We start from the raw sequence: 19,466 nt of genomic DNA, 5'->3' as shown, positions 1-19,466 counted from the left end.
TCTGCTGAAAGTCAGAACCATGAACTAGGTGGAAGTTGCAGGAATAAGACAATAATTTCATATAGGAACTTTTAGCAATTACTGATTTTCAAAAAGGAATGAGTGGCCTTGTGAAGTATACTCTTCACTGGAACTGCCAAAGCAAAAAGTGGATAATCAGCTTTCAGGGATGTGATGAAGTATTTTGAGCATTGCTGAAAAATATATTAAATGGCTTAAAAGGTTTACCTTAATACTAAGATTCTATTATTTAACATCCACTATTAAGGTTTTCATTGTTACAAAAACATGTGCTCAAGAGTGTCTTCTCATTCTCTCTCCCTTTAATTACTCTTTCTGACCCAAACACACATACACTCGTACATATACACATATACATATCCCAGTATATAAACCTTAATATGCCCATGTCCTCAGTAAATGATTACTAGCAATATTTGATAGATCTTTAGGAAATACATCATCTCATGACCCATATGATAAATCTTTGTTACATTCTCAAAATAAGACCTATATGTAATAAGCCCAAGTGATTTGAATGTGTTGTATGATATTAAGAATATTTATAAAATAGATTCAAAGACAAAGAGGATATTTGTGACATTGCCTCATGTTTTGCTTCTAGTTTCTGAACAGCGATTTTAATGTTGTACATATTACAACACTAAATAAGATTGATTAGCCCAGCTGGTGTGGCTCAGTGGATTGAACGTTGTCCCATGGACTGGGAGGTCCCAGTTCAGTTCCTGGTCAGGGCACATGCCCGGGTTGTGGGCTTGATCCCCAGTAGGGGGCATGTGGAAGTCAGCCAATTGATGTTTCTCTCTCACATTGATATTTCTCTCTCTCTCTCCCTTCCTCTCTCTCTAGAAAATCAATAAAAACTTTTCTTTAAAAAAGATGAATTTTAAGAGGAAATGCAGCAAAAATGTTAATTCTCCACCTTTTTCTTGACATTTTAAGTTAATATCAAAATTCATGATCACATCCCATCTCTGAACTGTTGCTGATTGCCCTGAGCTTTCGCTTCCCGTCTTTTAATGGAGACAATCCCAGAGATTAATTAGGAGCAAAATAATCGAAATAATTTAACATTTCTTTGAGTATCTTCACATAAGCATAAAAAAGTAACGATTGCCTAGATGTTAATAAGATCTCTTTTGTTAGCTAATTCTGTTACATGCTTTTCTTTTCACTTTTTGTTATATAGTTTTTGGTAAACTATTTGAGATTCAGAAAATGTAGTAACCAGAAAGGTTTGCTTTAAAACCATTTTAAAAGATGTGGTAATCTATTCAACAATCATTTATTTTGAAGGTCAAAGCTAAGATTTTAAAGGTCTAAAAAAGGATGTATATCAGAAAAATAATTCTACTGAAAACTATACTGAATACATAATTTTACTTAGGAAATATTGCTCAAGTCTCCATGTCCTTCAGTGACCCTCTGATCTGACAAACTCCAGAAAATAGTATTTCCCTGTCTATTCCTTTCCTTTTCTGACTTTTTAGAATCATAAGTAAAAATCAGTAATTGTCCTTCTGTGTTCTAAAATTAGTTTTTTCTCTTGTGGAGGAATATATGTTTTTTTCTGCTATATATTCATTGGTACTACAGTGTTATCACAATATGCCAAATTCAGAGGTTACATAAACTGGGGTTATTAAGAAAACAAATTTATTAAACATAATCAAAACAAATGCTTGAGGTTTTATACATTGAAGCCTTGTTTTAAATTGGAATTTCATATAGTGTTGGCCTTCTTTGAAAATAGAGCAGGTAGCCTCTGGGGTATATATTGACCTCTCAGTTGTTTTCCACATCTTCTGCTTCAGCTCAATAACTATTTAAAATGTGTGCCTAGTGTGTATTGACACAGCTCTTTTCAAAAGCACTGTGCTAATACATAGTATGGCTCAGAAAATTCAAATTAATTGAAGCAGTTTTCTCTATAAAATATTTAACAGAATAAAAAAATGTATCCATAGAATGTGAGAACACTAACAAGACAACATTGGAAACTTCACCGTCCAATAATAAAGGAAAGACTTGATAAAGTATCAACATAATTTAGTATTTTAGCTATTAAAGTAAAATTATGGAGACTATGGCAAAATATGGACGGGGGTTATAAGATATGGTTAAAATATAATTATATAAATTATGTAGGTTTTATAGCTATGTAAAATATAAATACTTACCTATGAAAGTAAAAAAGTGAAGACATATTTTAGGGTTTACATAGTTTTTGGACCCTGAAATCCATGTATAATCTACATAGTTAGGGAATAGATTTTTCTTTATTTCTATTTTATGATGTGTAGGAGAGGACTCAGAAAACTTACGTGATGTGCCTATGCAAGTAATTGACCGCTGGAGAATTGGAAATAAAAAAGATAATATGTATATTTGAATCAATAGTAATTCTAATATGCTGCTGCTATAAGTGAATTTTTATGTTTTGCAAGGGTTATATTACTTGACATTGAGTGCTAAATAATTATGAGGCAAAATGTAATACACTGCTAATATTGCTTTATGACATTGTACATTAAACTAAAAATTAACCATTGCATTGTATACATGTGAAAATGAGATTTTCAAAAATTGCAATGAATTGATATACTTAAATCAACTTATAATTTGTATAATTCACTTGAGAGTTTTAATTTTTTCATAAAGCACCACTTAATACAATATTACACTATAATTCAGAAAACATTAATGCAGTTTCCAACAGGAATACATTTATTAATTATAGTTTATTTGTGCTGAATGTGACTCAGTTAAATAGTGAATTATCTGAGCACTTTTCTTATTTACCAGATTATCTGAATCTATTTTATCTTATATCACAAGCTTTTCTGTTTCTTAGCAATTTCTATAATTATTGTTTACATTTAAAATATGTTTTAGTCCAACAATAATACTTTCATCGAGCATGTGGGAAGAGTTTTAAATATAGCTTCTAAAGTACTTATTTCCTTAGGAGAACCAAACTTGTCATTCTAGGAAAAAAAAAACTTTATTCTTAAGATACAAAGACAACATTCAGACATAAAACATCAAACTTAATACTTGAGTTTTTCTTAGAAATTTAAATTATATTTATCATAATCATAGAGAATACATTTTTTTCAAATCCTATTCTCACCTGCAATTGATACATTTAAATCAAATTCTGAAAATGAATTGGAAAGATAATAATGAGTTCATAAATTAGATTTCTAATTTGAGTTTACTATTTTAAGGTTTTCACTTACTTTATTGAATGGATATCTGTATTTACTTTCTTTCTAGGGGGAAAGAAAAATCCTAGCTCTCAATAACACCAGCATAATTACTCATTTGTTTTTTCCCTTGATATACACACACAAGTTCAGAAATACAAAACCGATGCTACCATCAACAATATTCTTACTTAAACAATTTAATCATCTTTGAAATTTTTTTAACTTTAAAATATATCTCATTGAGATGTATGTGAAGCTACTGTGTTTTAAAGTCACTTGAAGTAGTTTCTCTTGGAATCTGTGCCCTCAACTCACAGGTTTCTTTAATTTTTCTCCTAATTTCTCGAGATTGCTTTTTTAAATGTTAATTTTTTCTAATATCTTAAAATATTTACAGGATTCCAAAATAAATCTTCAAGGGAAGGTATATTTTGAGATGTTTAGCATTTAACCTTATAGTGTCTATCTAGCCTGTTTCCTCTCATCCCCTAGGGGTTACCATTGTTATTATTTTTTATTCATAGGTTTCTCCTGTAATTGTATTTTATACATTTTTCTCCAACTTAGTTTTTCACTTAAAAGTATATCCTGAAATAATTCCATTGTAGTATTTATAGATAGTCACAATTCCTTTTCACACCAACATAAGTTATTCACTCGTGGATGTAGCAGTTTTCAACTAGTCTGGTATTGATGGACATTTAAATTGCTTCCAATCATTACAAACAATTCTCAGGAGTCTTGTAAATATGTCACTTTATTTTTGTGATGTATCTTTGGGATGAATTTTAAAAAGCCAAAATGTAAATGAACATGCAATTGGCCTTAAATTGTTGAATTTCCCTTTAAAAGAATTGTACCATTTTGCATTCCCACCAACAACACATTCAAGTACTTTTTACACTACAGCCTTTTCAACAGAAAGCCTGCTGTCAGATTTTTGGATTTTTTTTTGCTAATATGATAGGTGAGGAATGTTATTATTTTTTTATGAGTGAGTTTTAACATCTATGTAAAAACACTATTTAAAAATTTTAGAAAACTTAAAATAAAAATATTTTTTATTGAAACAAATTTACAATATATACATTTTAGGTAAATTTTGGAAGTTTGACACAAGTTTGCTTTTTAGGCTAAAATTAGATTGTTAAAACAATGTTATATACAGGAAAAAAGACATGATTCTGGAAATAAACTTCAGAAGTCAAATATTTTAATTTTATTCTAATATAACAGAAACAATGCAAAAGAAATAATTCTTACATTGATAAGCAATAATTTACTGTAGTTAAGTCTGTGATATAAACTTTTATAAATACTAAGACTTTATAAAACTCTAAATCTTTTCTTATTGATTTTTTTTAGAGAGAGGAACATCAGTTTGTTGTTCCACTTGTTTATGCATTCATTGGTTGATTTTTGTATGTGCTCTGACCAGGGACTGAACTCGCAACATTGGCATCATGACAATGTTCTAGTCAACTGAGCTATCTGGCCAGGGGCTAAGAAGTTTGTGATATAAACTTTTATAAAGTACTAAGACTTTATAAAGTTCTAAGTCTTGAAGAGAAAGAAAATCTTATAAATGATCTTATGATTGCAGAAGATTTTTCTATGGAAGATTTAGATTTGAAAAAATATAGGCGCCAAGTGTATCATAGTTCATGTGAAAACCAAAGCCGGTTTAAAGAAAAATGTCCTCCTGTAACAAAACCAAAGATGATGAGTTCTGGCTCTTATTCTTGGACAATATGAAAATTTCCTATCTTCCCTAGTAGTATTTCTAAACATATTTTAGTACTTTGTTTAGATTGAATAGAGTAGATCCTAAGGCTACTTTATTAATCTGATACCTATACTTGATATCCTCCTCAGCAAGAATTATGTATTTTTTTGGAAGATAAATATTAAAGAAAGGATTATGGAAGATAATTCCTGCCAATTAATTCTTAGTTATTTTCTTTCATTTCAGCACCTTCCCTGATAGGTATGGTAAGGAAGGACTGGGCATCCCAAAATAGCATTGCCCTATCATGGCAAGCGCCTGCTTTTTCCAGTGGAGCCATACTGGACTACGAGATCAAGTACTATGAGAAAGTAGGTCTTATTTGGAGCTTCCTAAAAAGTTACATATACATATATATGCATATATGTATATATTGAGCATGTTATTATATACTATATTATCTTACTTTAAAACCTGTTCTTCTTTGGCCTAACCACATACCCAGTATGTCTTTGAATACTCTCTAATTTACTACTGTGCATATAATTTCTTAATTAATTTATCTTGTTTTATGCCAGATTAAAGTAGAAGATACCAAATGTTTATTTCTGTCATGACTTACTCTAGGGAGTTTTACAATATAGTAAGTAATAACTCCTGCAACTTACTGTCTGTTGACATAACATTGTTTCTAAATTTGCTTAGGAAGAAATGGTAAAACGGAATTACTATAACCTGAAAAAGAGTTTATATAGGTCATATTCTTTGCCAATGATTTTAAAGTTATTCTCCACTATAATTTGGAAAGGATGATTTAAGGGATAAGTGGTAATAGCTGATCATTAAAATTTCGGAGGAATGGGGTAGTCCCAGAGACGTGGAAGTGGGCTACAGACTGACAATCCCCAGGAGAGGGGGTGGTGGAGAGAGAGAAACCACAGAACTTATATGCATGTGTGCATGAACAATGGACATGGACAAAAAAGCTGGGGACAGGGCGGGGAGGGACGGGGAAGGGGGAATCAGTGGGGGAAAAAGGAGAAACATCTATAACAAAAATAAATAAATTAATTAAATAAATAAATAAAATAAAATAAAATTTTTTTTTACATTTGGGTCAGCCATTTTATTTTATAAGAAGCTAGCACGATAAATCTGGTTAATAAATCAACTGGCAACCTTTATTTCCATTTTTGTCATTTTAAATTGTTCTCAATTAGTATATCTTCATGAATTATATATTTACTTACCTTTATTGTTTTTATACTCTTTCTTTATACTCCCCTCCCCCATTCCTCACCATTTTGATAGTGTTGCTATAGAAATTACAGCAGACCACATGGTCAGTTTTTGATAGTCTCATTGTGCTAACACAACTCTGGAATATTGATAAAAAGAACATTAAATTTAAAAATTAAATGTGCTAATTGTATATAATATTCAATAGTATACTACAATAAACAAGAACTTCTTGCATTTCTGTGACTTACTAGAAGCAAAGAAACATCATAAATAAATTTAGGTCACCTCTGAAGAAATATAGGGCAAGAAGAGAAACAAATCTTTTTCTATTCTACTACTTCTGAGTAAATGTAAGTTTGAAAAAGGGAGAGGTAACTCAGTAGCATGACTATATCCATTTTGACACTATAATAATTTCAGCATTAGGTAGTCAATGAAAACTGTCATTATTATTAATTCACATGGACAAATTTATAGCCTAAGAAAGGAGGAATTTATTGAGTTTAAATTGGATTATAGATTTTGCACATTAGCCAGGCCAGCATGTGTTTAGAAATCTTGTTGGTGGTCTGTCCTTTCAAATGTTATAGTCTATAGCGAGCTGTCACAAGAATATACATATATTCTGTTCCCTGATTTAATAGATCTTCATGTGTTCACAAATTCTGATTATTTAAAAACAAATGCACACCTACATAGAAGCAACTTTCAAAATGAAAATATTTGTGTTTTATAAAGGTTATAGTTCATATACAGCAAATCACTCTTATTTTATAGTCATTTCTACATCATGTTAGAAGATGAAAATAACTCGTAATATTTCCAATTCAGGACAAATTACACAGATTCCATAGAAAGAGAACCACATTCATCCAGTCAAAGTTTTAGAAATTAATAAGATCTGAAAGATGGCAATTGATATAATAGTCATGGTCAATTATGAACTAAATAATATTTTGAAGACATTTATGTTGTAAGAAAATGACAATGATATAAGGCCATTAAACATGGAGTTGAAAGTCAGAGATTCTAATTCATGTCTGACGCTAACTCCTTTTATGTTTATGGCCAGGAAAAGTCCATTAATCTCCCTGTCTCAGATGTTATATGTACAAAATGGAAATGAAGATATCAACCCTTCTAGTAGGTTGTAAAAGTTAATTATAAACAGACCTGAAGATGAAAAGCACACTAAATCAGTATTAAATACTATTTAAGTGAGCATTAGGGAAATATTAGCATATAATATAAAATCAGAACACAGTAGCATGGGAATTGTGTACAAATTAAATGAAAATATTATCTTTGTAGACATAAATACATAATGTATAGGCAACCAATCAAAGATGTTTGAATATAAACCTTTCAGAGACTGCATAAAATGATTGACAACATTAAAACTATTCCCAACTATGACTTCAAATTCTAACCATACATTTTACATATCTGCATTTATAACTTGCTTGGTCCTTCCAGGAAAATATTTTTATAAATCTTATAACTAGGGCAAATTATAATAGCACTCTTAATTAAAAATAATTTCTTCTTGTCCTGGTTGGTTTTGCTCAGCAGTTAGAGCGCCGGCCCATGAACCAGAGAGACCGGAGTTTGGTTCCCACTAAGGGCATGTACTTCAGTTGCGGTTTGTCCCTGGCCCCGGATGGGGTCATGGGGGTGGCAGCCACTCTATGTATCTCTCTCACATCGATGTTCCTCTCTCTCTCTCTCTTCCTCACTCCTTCCCGCTCTATCTGAAGATAAATGCAAAAATGTCCTCAGGTGAGGATAAAAACAATATACATATATATTGTTTATATATTTATATATGTAAATAATAATAATTACCTTCTTGCCCTGTCCATTGGACTCAGTTGACTGGGCATTGTCTCATGCACCAAAAGGTTGTTGGTTTGATTCTGGTCAGGGCACAAGCCTGGGTTTTGGGCTCAGTCCCTTGTAAGGGACATGCAGGAGGCAGTCCATTGATGTTCCACTCTTACATCGATGTTTCTCTTTCACTCTCCCTCTCCCTTCCTCTCTCTGTAAATATCAATAAAAATATATTTTTTTAAATGTTTCCTTCTTTATTAGGAATCTAAATATTGTTCAGTAAGGAAAACAATACTCAAATAAGTATACAGAGTGGGGCAAAAGTAGGTTTACAGTTGTGAGTACATGAAAGTTTGTTCTTGTATAATTATTTAGTAATTATCGTGTTATTTTTTATGCAAACAACTGTAAACCTACTTTTGCCATACCCTATATATGCAAGTGATCCCATTTTTGGAATACAAATATTCTTCCATATATGTATATTTGTGTATGATTATGTGAGGATAGAGAATTATAGCATGGAATAGGTTGTACGCCATGTGCTCTTTCAAGTGTTGCTTGTTGGGGTAGAGTGGAATGCGGAATGAAAGTGAGGCATGGAAGAGAGGCGAAGGGAGCAGTATAGATAAATATGAATGGATGGATCCTAAATAGCTTCCGTAATTGTCTTACATCAAGCTACTCAAAAGCAGACCCTGAGATAAGAATTTGCATACAAGTGATTAAGAAAACCCCCAGGAGGACTGGTAAGAAAATAGAGGAAGCAGGAATATGAAGGAAGATGCCAGTCAAATTCAGAGTGACTAAGGGGAGCTCTGGAATCTAAATTTCATCTCAGACTTCATGCTATGCAAACAAAGAAGCTGAGTTTCCATTCTTTGTTTTCTATTAATCATTGGTGACAGGCCTTAATGGAGATGCACATGTTGTATGTAGAAAAAAATCATAGGCATTTCTTGTTCTCTGTACTGGCTCTATTAGTCCAAATTTAGGTCTCTAAAGAAGGTGGCAGTTATAAAACTTTCAAAGCAAAACTCATAGAATCTGGGAGTTGGAGCAGGAATAAGTAAAGTTGATCCAAGGGGATCTTGTGGCCTACCACCTACTTCAATACTCAGAGAGTTATGAGAGAATCTCAATTCTCAGCTCATTGTAATATTTATATTCTACTCAGTTTTCAATATTGGTGCCTTAGTCTTTAATTTGTGTTATTTAAACCTTCCATTTTCTGTTATTCAAAGTGACACTGTATGGCAAACCCACACAGTAATCCACAAACAATACTTACATCGGTCTCTGAGGAATTTGTGGTGTTTTATTAAGTTCTCATTGTGTTAAGAACATTATTCTGTAAATCAGGAAATAATTTGTTTAGAATGTGAATATCTGAGGTCAAACAACATACTATTGTAACCAGAGACTTTTGCTCAGAGAATATGTAATATTTTTTAAATTAATTTATTTATTTTTGTTACAGATGTTTCTCCTCCCCGCCCCCACTGATCCTCCCTCTCCGCCCTCTCCCCAGCTTTGTTATCCATGTCCATTGTTCATGCATGCATGCATATAAATTCTGTGGTTTATCTCTACCCCACCACCCCCTCTTTTGGGGATTATCAGTCTGTAGAATATGTATTAGAAGAAGGCACTGACCTGGGATTTCAAAAATTTGAATTTGGCTGAAACTTTATTTTTTTAGTTCTGTTTTCCCATCAATAAAATAAGACAAGAAAGATAAACTCATACACATCTAGCTGTTTCCAAATGCTAATATGTTTGTGTCTATATGATCTTATAGATAAGTTATCCAGCCTTGCAAATAACTTTTTTTCATTTATGTCTACTGAAATTAAATACATAAACACATATTTTTATTTTTATTTTTTAATTATATCTTTATTGTTGAATGTATTACAGATGTTCCTCATTTTTCCCCCATTGACCCCCTCCTCCACACTCCCGCCCCCCTCCTGCCTTTTCTCACACTGTTGTCTGTGCCCATTGGTTATGCATATATGCATAGAAGTTCTTTGGTTTATCTCATACCATCCACCTTCCCCCCTTCCCTTTGAGGTTTACCAGTCTAACAACCAATTTGTGCTTCTTAATTCCTTCATTTTTTTTACCCATTCCCCCAGCCCCCACCCATCTGGCACGCAACAAAAAGTTCTCTGTATGAGTCTGTTTCTGTTCTGCTTACTCATTTTGTTTGTAGATTCAATTGTTGATAGATATGTATTAATTGCCATTTAATTGTTCTTTTTTTTTTTTTCTTCTCCTTCAAGAAGACCCTTCAACATTTCACATAATACTGGTTTGGTGGTGACGAAATCCTTTAGCTTTTTCTTGTCTGGGAAACTCTTGATATGTCCATTGATTCTAAATGATAGCTTTGCAGAATAGAGTAATCTTGGTTGTAGGTTGTTGCTTTTCATCACCTTGAATAACTCTTGCCACTCCTTTCCGGCCTGCAAAGTTTCTTTTGAGAAATCAGGTGACAGTCTTATGGAAGCGCCTTTGTAGGTAACAAACTGCTTTTCTCTTGCTGCTTTTAAGATTCTCTCTTTGTCTTAAACATTTGGCATTTTGATGATGATGTGTCTTGGTGTGGACCTCTTTGGGTTCATCTTGTTTAGGACTCTCTGTGCTTCTTGGACTTGTATGTCTGTTTCCTTCACCAAGATAGGGAAGTTTTCTGTCATTATTGTTTCAAATAGTTTTTCAATTTCTTGTTCTCTCTCTTCTCCTTCTGGCACCCCTATGAAACAAATGTTGGCATGCTTGAAGTTGTCGCAGAGGCTCTACACTATCCTCATTTTTTTTAATTCTTTTTTCTCTTTGCTGTTCTTTTTTTTTTTTTTATCCTCACCCGAGGACATTTTTCCATTTTTTGAACAGACAGAGTGGGAGGGAGAGAGAGAGAGAGAAACATCGATGTGAAAGGGACACATCGAGTGGCTGCCACCCGCACGGCCAACCAGGACCGAGGACAAACTGCAACCAAGGTACATGCCCTTAGTGGGAACCAGGAACCGAACCCGGGTCTCTCCGGACCGCAGGCAGGCGCTCCAACCGCTGAGCCAAACCGGCCAGGGCTCTTTGCTGTTCTTATTGAGTGTTTTTTGCTTCCTTATATTGCAAATCGATGGTTTGATTCTATTATTGATTCCCTGGAAATTAATCTTTATTTTAGTTAGTGCATCCTTCATTTTTGACTGGTCCTTTTTTATGTTGGTGATATTCTCACTAAGTTTCTTGGAGGTCTCCTTAAGTTCTTTGAAGGTCTAACTAAGTTCCTTGAGCAACCTTATAACCTGTGTTTTTTACTCTGCATCTCATTGATTGCTTATCTCCATTTTGTTTAATTCTTTTCCTAGAGTTCTGTTCTTTTCCTTCATTTGGCACATGTTTCTTTGTCTCCTCATTTTGGCTGCTTCCCTGTGATTGTTTCTGTGTATTAAGCAGAGTTGCCATGTCTCCTAGGCTTCATAGGGTGGCATGTTTTTGTAGGTGTCCTGTAGGATCCAGTGGCACAGTCTCCCTGATCACCCCAGCTGAGCCCTCAAGGTGCACCCCTAATGTGGTCTGTACACCCTTCTGTTGTAATTGACTCTTGATTGCTGTTGGCACATCAGTGGGAGGGATTTACTCAGGCTGATCAGCTGCAAGGACTGGCTGTGCCCACTAACCACTGGCCTCTGACTACCTTGGAGAATCAGCTGTGTAGGAGCCCACCTCACAGAGCAAGACTTACCTCAGCAGGGCTGTGGTACCCACTGAGGCCACTCATTGAGTGTGTCACTTGTGGAGATGATTGGATGGTGGTGTTTTGATGTGGTCTGAAGCTGTCCACTGGGTGTTCTGACTCCAGGACAAGGTCAGCCACTGCCTGTGTTCTATCTGGGGCCACCTGGCATATGCTACAGAGTAATCTTCAGATGGCTACTTCTTGTACTAGGCTTGGAGGTGCCCAGGAAAAGCCAAGTTGTGAACCAAGGCTGGCTGCTTCTAGTGCCAGGCCTGGGGCCACATAACGAGAGGTATGGGGCTTGCTGTGGCGAGATGTTGCTTGTTTGAGAGATTTTAGGAAACTCTGGAGCAGGATCCAAGACAGGCCAATCCTATGGTAAAGCCTTTGGAAACAGCTCGGGTGGGCCCAAAAGTTGGGTGGGGTGGGGCCTCGGGGAATCACGGGGCAGGCCAATTGGTGTGAGCCAGGTTGCTGGAGTCACAGCTATGGTGGCTATCTGCTGCCCCAGGGAAGGGCTCACCAAAGGAACATCAGCCTCTACCAGCACATCTGTCTGTTGTAACCCAGGAGATCGACCACACTCAGACTCAATTTTTCAGTTTTTGGGGATGCTCTATTACCTGCGCAGAGACTGCAGCCAACCTACACAGAGGAGAACTGCAGCCCCGAGCTCAGGGGGAGGGTTGCTTATATAGGGCAGGGGTCATTCAAGAGTTTAGCAGAGCAAGCAAGCTGCTTGTACAGAGCGGAGGCAGTTAGCGATAAGCAGGAGGGAACGGAGGTGGGAGGGAGCTGAGGCAAAAGGGAACTGGGTGAACTGGGTCAGCATACATCTATCCTGTTATTCATTCCATTATTCAAGTTTTAAAAACTAACAAATTCGAGACGGATATCAGCGGTCAGTCAGGTGCAATACACACATGTTTAACAGTTACAGTTTTATGGGGTAAAGGGAGCTTCAGTTTCTCCCTATAAGTTTCTTTACAGAGCATGCAGGACACTCTGGCCTTGGGGCCGTTTCTGTCCTCCCTTTTCCTGAAGGATGTTGCTTTTCAAATTCCCAGTGAAGGTCAAACTCTGGTTAATTTTTATGGGGCTAAAGCCGTCTATAACATTCCCCATTGTTCATCTTGCTGTCTCTGAGGTTGTTAATTAGGTCAGCTCAAAGACAAGTTGGATTCTAAGAACAGTGAGCTACAACACTGTCCAGGAGAAAACTGCCTCTCCAGCCCTTGTCCCAAGGCCAAACAGCTTAGTTCTTCCCTGTATGTCTCTGGTGCCCCTCAAGTTGCCTCCTCTCCAAGCTTAGAGGAAGCAAATGCAAGTAAATCCATGCTCAGGCCCTTTAAGAGGAACTACCTGGGTCTCCAGCAGCCTCAGCCTTTCTCAGCCTCAGTTTCGGCTGGCTTTTCAAGCCAGAAGTGATGGGGATTCTCTTCCTGGCACTGGAACCCTAAGCTGGGCACCTGGTGTGGGATGGGAACCCCTCACTCCTCAGGGATGACCTTCCCTGCCAAGGTGTCCTCCTAATTTTTATCTACCACACGTTGGTGTGGGACTAGCCCGTCTGCCCCTCCTACCAGTCTTGGTATGGCTACTGCTTTAATTCCATAGTTGTAGGACTTCCATTCAGCTCAATTTCAGGTGGTTCTGAATGATGGTTGTGTTGTAGTTTAGTGATAACTTTGATGTGGTTGTGGGAGGAGGCGATACCGCGTTTACCTACCAGCCATCTTGACTGAAAGTCTAAACACATATTTTTAAAAATACTTTACCACATGGAACAGTGTTCTTCACATCATAATTATATATAAAAGTTAAGACCTTACTGTCATTTTCTTGTTTGTGTGTGTGTGTATTAAGAGGGTTACAGAGAAAAAAAAACATTTGCTTTTAGTCATAACTAGATATTCTCCATTCAGTTCATTATACTCCCCCAATTCTTAGATAGTTTTCACTTTTCATACTCAATGTTTCATATTTTTAAAACTCAAATGAATATAGTTTGACTATGAAAAGGGACTAATATAAAGAAAGCCAAATATAAATTACCAAAACAATTTCTATTTCATGTTTACACACTAACTGTGCTTTTCTCCAAAGCAGAGCCTACTTTTAATGAGAGCACTGTTTAAAACACTGAGAAGAGTTTAGGTGATACAAACGAACTTTACTGAACACTTACCTCATCAGTAGACAGTCCTGTTGGAGAACTGCAAGATGGGGCAGAAAGCAGGAAGCTTCTGTTGGATCCACAATAAAGAACAAGGAAGGGAAAAGTAGAAAATACCTCATTGGCTGAGGCCACATATTCAACCCTGTTTGGGATGAGATGGAACAGGAAAGTGTAAAGCCCAAAGTTGATGTGGCATGTGGGGACTGGCTGATGATATACTGTGGTTTGGGTCAAGCAGAGCATTACAGGGACATAAGAGTTATCTAAGTTTTGGGTTGCCGACATGGCACCCAGTAGAAGCAGCTTTTTGTTGGTGTTGGGGTTAAAAAGTTATTTCAAAAGAACTAAGATACATGCTTTCAACCCCCTTCAAAATGTTGTAAACCCAATTACAGTTAGAGAATATCAAAAAATCACACTGAATATCAAACATACCCTTCCCTTATCTCTACTCTTCCCTGTTCCGTGGACGCTTAGTTCACTGTCTTAGTTTTTGCTCTGCTTTTTTCTCTCTCTGCCCATGGCACTCTTACTCTGGCTTCTTTGTTCTTTCATTGTATTTATCAAATTAGCCTCAATGAGAGCCATTTGGTTGTGTGTCTGATTCCCTCACTGTTTTGTGAGCCCTGAAGAATGGAGATCATGTCTTGTTTTTGTCACCCAACCTGCCAGCAGTGCTTAACACAGCTGTTTGCTTTTGAGCAAATTCTAGAGAAATTAGTCAAGTTCCCTTTTTGTTAAGACTCATTCACAGAAAATTGAGAAAAGTCACCAGCCACTGTGAACTTACCCTTAGAAATTTAAAACAAAAAAGAAAGAAAGATAATGGGGGGAAAGGGAAACATCAGTCATACTTTCAATAATAAAAAATTAATTTAATTTAATGATAAATAAATAAAAGAAAGAAAGGACAACCTCTAGGACTTCCTATTTCTACCTGTTCATAAGAAAGACACTATACAGACATCCACCAGCTGATAGAATGTTCTGTGAATAACTAGAATGGGAGTTCACGAGGGCAGGGATTTCCTTCTTTTCCTTAAAAAAAAAAAATTTCTTTATTGATTTTAGAGAGAGATAGAAAGGAAGAAGGAGAGAGAGAGAGAGAATATCCATGAGAATTGGCCGCCTCTTGCATGCCCCTGAGTGGAAATTTGGCCCACACCCTGGGCATATGCCCTGACCAGGAATCAAACTCAAACTGGTGATCTCTTGGTACATGGGTCAATGCTGAACCTCTGAGCCACACTGGCCTCGTGGGACAGGGTTTTTTTTTTGTTTTGTTTTTTGTTTTGTCCACTTTTGTATCCCTGGTGCTCAGAAAGACACTTAGCTAATAATTCCTAGACAATAGTTGGCCAATTATACCCCAGATGATTTTTAAACTGTTTTGCATTGATTAAATAATTTGTTCCTAATAACCCTTTGAGATAAATACTATTCCTCTTCCATTTTACAGATGAGGAAACTAAGGAAGCTAAGTAAAGTTGCCAAAATCACACAGCCTGTAAGTGCTTGTTAACACTGGCCTGGGTACTTACATCACAATTGGACTTCTCAGAAAAGTCAGTGCTTTCTGCTGATGCAGATTTTCTAGGTTCCCTGAGGCCAAACATTCATTACTCTCTAATGCCCATTTTGCATCTGTAAATGTCAGCAATAAAGCATACCTATCTCACCAGGGTGTTGTACAGTTCCACTAATTACCAACTGGTAGCTCATTTTGAAACATGAATCCCCCATAACACTTCATTATTCTTATATCCAGTATTTAAAGACACTGTGACTGTAAAGTCTTTTCCTTAAAGTTCTCTTGTTAATTCTCATCACAGTCAGCAGTTTTTAGATTTTTGTACAAGAAAATTCATCATGAGAAAGGAAGCATTCTTATATTCAGGTGGTCAATAATTTTCTATATAAAATACTAATTAATATAATCTGCTATTGTTTTACCTAGTCTATGAATTACAGTTTTATATAAAAATATATAATTTCATATTATGAGAACAGTGTGTTATTGTTAAAAAAAAATGAGATTTTTAGGAAGCTTTTGACCATGAGAAATATTTTCATCACTCAGGGATGACTTAAAGTAGCCTCTTTAGAGAGAAGGTTGAATTCATGGTGTCTTTTATGAAAGTCTCATACAATGTCAACAAGATCTTCATGTGATCCTCGTGGTCCATATGCCCTTTCCTCAATCATGCTTTTCTTAGTTCCTGTATAATAACCACATTTAGGTTTACATGCAAGTTTACATTCAGGTTAAAAATGCACAAGTTAGATAGTTATCAGGGAAGGAGGATGCAGAGAATGAACGAAGGAGATATGTTTCTGTACCTAAATAGCAGATGAAAGTAAGAGTATTATTCCTACAGACGTGAAGAGAAAATTCTCTTCTTCCCTTGGGCAAGCACCTCAGTGAAGGAAATACAGTTGGCCCTCTGTATCTGTGGGTTCTGCATCCTCAGATTCAACCAACCATAGATAAAAATTATTTGATAAAAAATTACATTGTTGCTGCCATGTACTGTTGTAGGCCTATGAATTTTGTGTCTGAACTGAACATGTACAGAATTTTTTCTAGTCATTATACCCTAAACAATACAGTACAATAATGATTTATATAGCATTTACATTGTATTAGGTATTATAAGTAATCTAGAGATAATTAAAAGTACAATAAGGGAGGTTGTGCATAGGATATATACAAATACTATAATAATAGACGTTAGCATCTGAGGGTTTTGGTATCTGAGAGGGTTTTTGGAGGCAATCCCCCTAAGGATACTGAGAGACGACTATACAACATAAGAAAATGGGGATGGATATTGACCATTTTATAAGGAGAGATGTTTTTTCTTGTATATTAGAATCTAAAATATTAGTCTGGATCAAAATGCAGTAAATAAAAGTCAGTTTCAGACACAACTGAGTGTTTCTAATGGAATCAGCAAATTCCTAAGCTGGTAAAGTTATTTGTTTGTTTGTTTTTATTTTCATAATTCTTATTTGTTGCAATGTCCAACACAAAGACATTGTATATGAGCATTTGGCACTCATGAAAACAACATTACCTGATAGAAAATGGACAGCAAAGGAATTTACTGATACAAACACTCCTTATGGAGATTTATAGCCAATTTCCATGTTGTGCAGCAAACACCAGTGTGAGAAGCCTGCCTGGTTTGTGAGGACTCAGGACCCAGGGAGTCCTCACAGAGCCTGAGCAGAGGTTCTTGCGGTAGCAAGCTCCGGGCTCTGGGGCTGGTGCCAGTACTGTGTCATCAACAGCATGTGTGTGGACTGAACATATCAAAACAGAAAGAAATTAAAAAGATACCTACTTCATTGCAAAGCATAGAGTCTGCATAAAAATGACAGGTATCGCCCTGGCCGATTTGGCTCAGCGGTTAGAGCGTTGGCCTGCAGTCTGGAGAGACCCGGGATCTGTTCCCGCTAAGGGCATGTACCTCGGTTGCAGTTTGTCCCCTGCTCTGGTTTGGTTGTGTGGGTGGCAGCCACTTGATGTGTCCCTTTCACGTCAATGTTTCTCTCTCTCTCTCTCTCTCTCTCTCCCTCCCCCGCCCTGTCTGCACAAAAAATGGAAAAATCTCCTCGGGTGAGGGGAAAAAAAAAGAAAATGACAGGTTTCGTCTGACTACTCTGTGTCCTATTTCAGAAGAGTTATGCCATCTTTTGTTTGATTTTAAGAGTCTCATGCTCTACCGACTTAAAATGGACTTTTAAAAATTATAAAAGCTGGATTTAGTGTGTCAAACATTTTACATCTAAAAAAGGAAAAGATAAAGTTGGTAGAACTAAGTACTCTAAACTTTAGCATTCACCTAAATTTATAGAATAAAATTAAGGTTATAAACTTAATGAGTATGAGAAGTTCATGTTCTGTCTCCAGGAACAATAAAACAATACCTGCCACCCCATGCTCAAATGGCCTGGGCTCTGTTGGTGGTATGCAGTCACCAGGTGTGCACTTTCAGTCCTGATGTTCTTGTGTGATGCTAGGTAAGGCTGCACTCAGTCATACTTCTGCCAGCCATATTTCAATCAGCTATAAATTCCACATTTTAATTTAATTCCACATCCTAAGGTCATAATCAGTTGCTTTCATATTCCTCTTCATATTTTTCTTGAATTACTTTCTCATCACTTCCCTGAATTTCATGTTTTTATCTCTTTTTTGGTGCATTTAGAATAAACTAAGTTGTTTTCTAATCCTGAAATTACATGATTGCAGAAACTTACTATTTTCATTTTGTCTTGCCTGGTTATGCAAAGTAATAGGAAATAATCAAGTAAGGGTAATAAAGGGATGATATATTTGATGTTCCTAATGAAAATATGAAATATAAAAATATTACAGAAAATACATAAAAACCTAAAGATGAAAGAGTAATTTACTTTCTTTGACAATCTGGAACTCTATATACTCTATAACAAGTTTTGCATTTCTAAGAAAAGAGAAAAATATAAAGCTATTTTAAAATGATTAATTACTCACATCAATTTTTACTTCCTCTTAAAAATTACTGTTTGGAGGTTAGAAATCATGCAGTATGACATACGGCTTAGAGTAGAACTTATAGAATCTACAATATTGAATTATCAGAAGATCACAACATTCCTTTAAGTAGAAGGAAGTTGTGGGAAGGAATACTAGAAAGTATTCTAGGTAAAGTATTTGGAATAATGCCCACCAAGAATCAGTGTCGTCAGGGAATAGGCAAGATTGGTATTTTTCTATTATATTTCCATTCCTTCAGAAAATTTCTTCTGAGGAGTAATGGACTTTATAAATTCAAACTTTCTCTAAATTTTCTATCTAATTTGGTGAAAATCAGAGAAACAAAAATCCCACAGACAGGCATCAATTATTCAAATTTAACATTGACATGAATTCAGCCTGCATTCCATCAGCCTTCAAAAACTATTTTTCTACTAATGGAAAATGTGAATATAATGTTGCTACTTTTATATACAAGTAAGATATCCAACTTGCTATGTTTAAATGATGAAAGAGTAAATACTACTATATAATGCCTGTTGGTAAATCTTGCCAGATTTTCTTATATAAATTTCAAGCCAAAAGCTGCAACTAGGTTATGTTTTCTAACCCTGAGCAAGTTTTCCCTTGATCACTGGTCTTATTAAAGTGTTGACTGAGTCATACTCCCCAGGGAGAAATGTAAGATTTGCTCATTTCAAATGCAGTTAAAAGCACAACCACATGTTTGCCTATTTTAAACAATTACTATTTGGGGCTAGAATTACAAACATAATTAGTAATTCATAAATTTTTTTTTCTCTTCTGATACTCTACTGTTACTCTTTCATTCGGCACTTAATAAGAAAAACTATAAATTGAATGAAGATGTATTTATTTCTTATGAGGATTTTAATGCCTGTCAAATGAAAAACCATGTGAAATTATCTTGAGGGATTTCCAGTAAAAGATGAGGCGCTGTTTGCAGAATGCACTGTTTG

The 19,466-nt window shown here is 35.5% G+C and overlaps 1 protein-coding gene across 1 annotated transcript in view; it reads left to right on the top strand.

The window, feature by feature from the left end:
* EPHA6 (EPH receptor A6) overlaps positions 1–19,466 on the top strand; it is a 1,023,649-nt gene that overhangs the window by 621,141 nt on the left and 383,042 nt on the right. Inside the window, exon 6 of the mRNA XM_036242820.1 lies at positions 5,206–5,330. Coding sequence (XP_036098713.1) covers positions 5,206–5,330 — 125 coding nt within the window. The remainder of the gene's footprint in view (positions 1–5,205; positions 5,331–19,466) is intronic.

Source organism: Molossus molossus, unplaced genomic scaffold (genome assembly GCF_014108415.1).
Source record: "Molossus molossus isolate mMolMol1 unplaced genomic scaffold, mMolMol1.p scaffold_m16_p_5, whole genome shotgun sequence".
NCBI lineage: Eukaryota > Metazoa > Chordata > Mammalia > Chiroptera > Molossidae > Molossus > Molossus molossus.
Note: the sequence above shows the minus strand (reverse complement) of the source record. Positions and strands in the feature narration are given on the sequence as shown.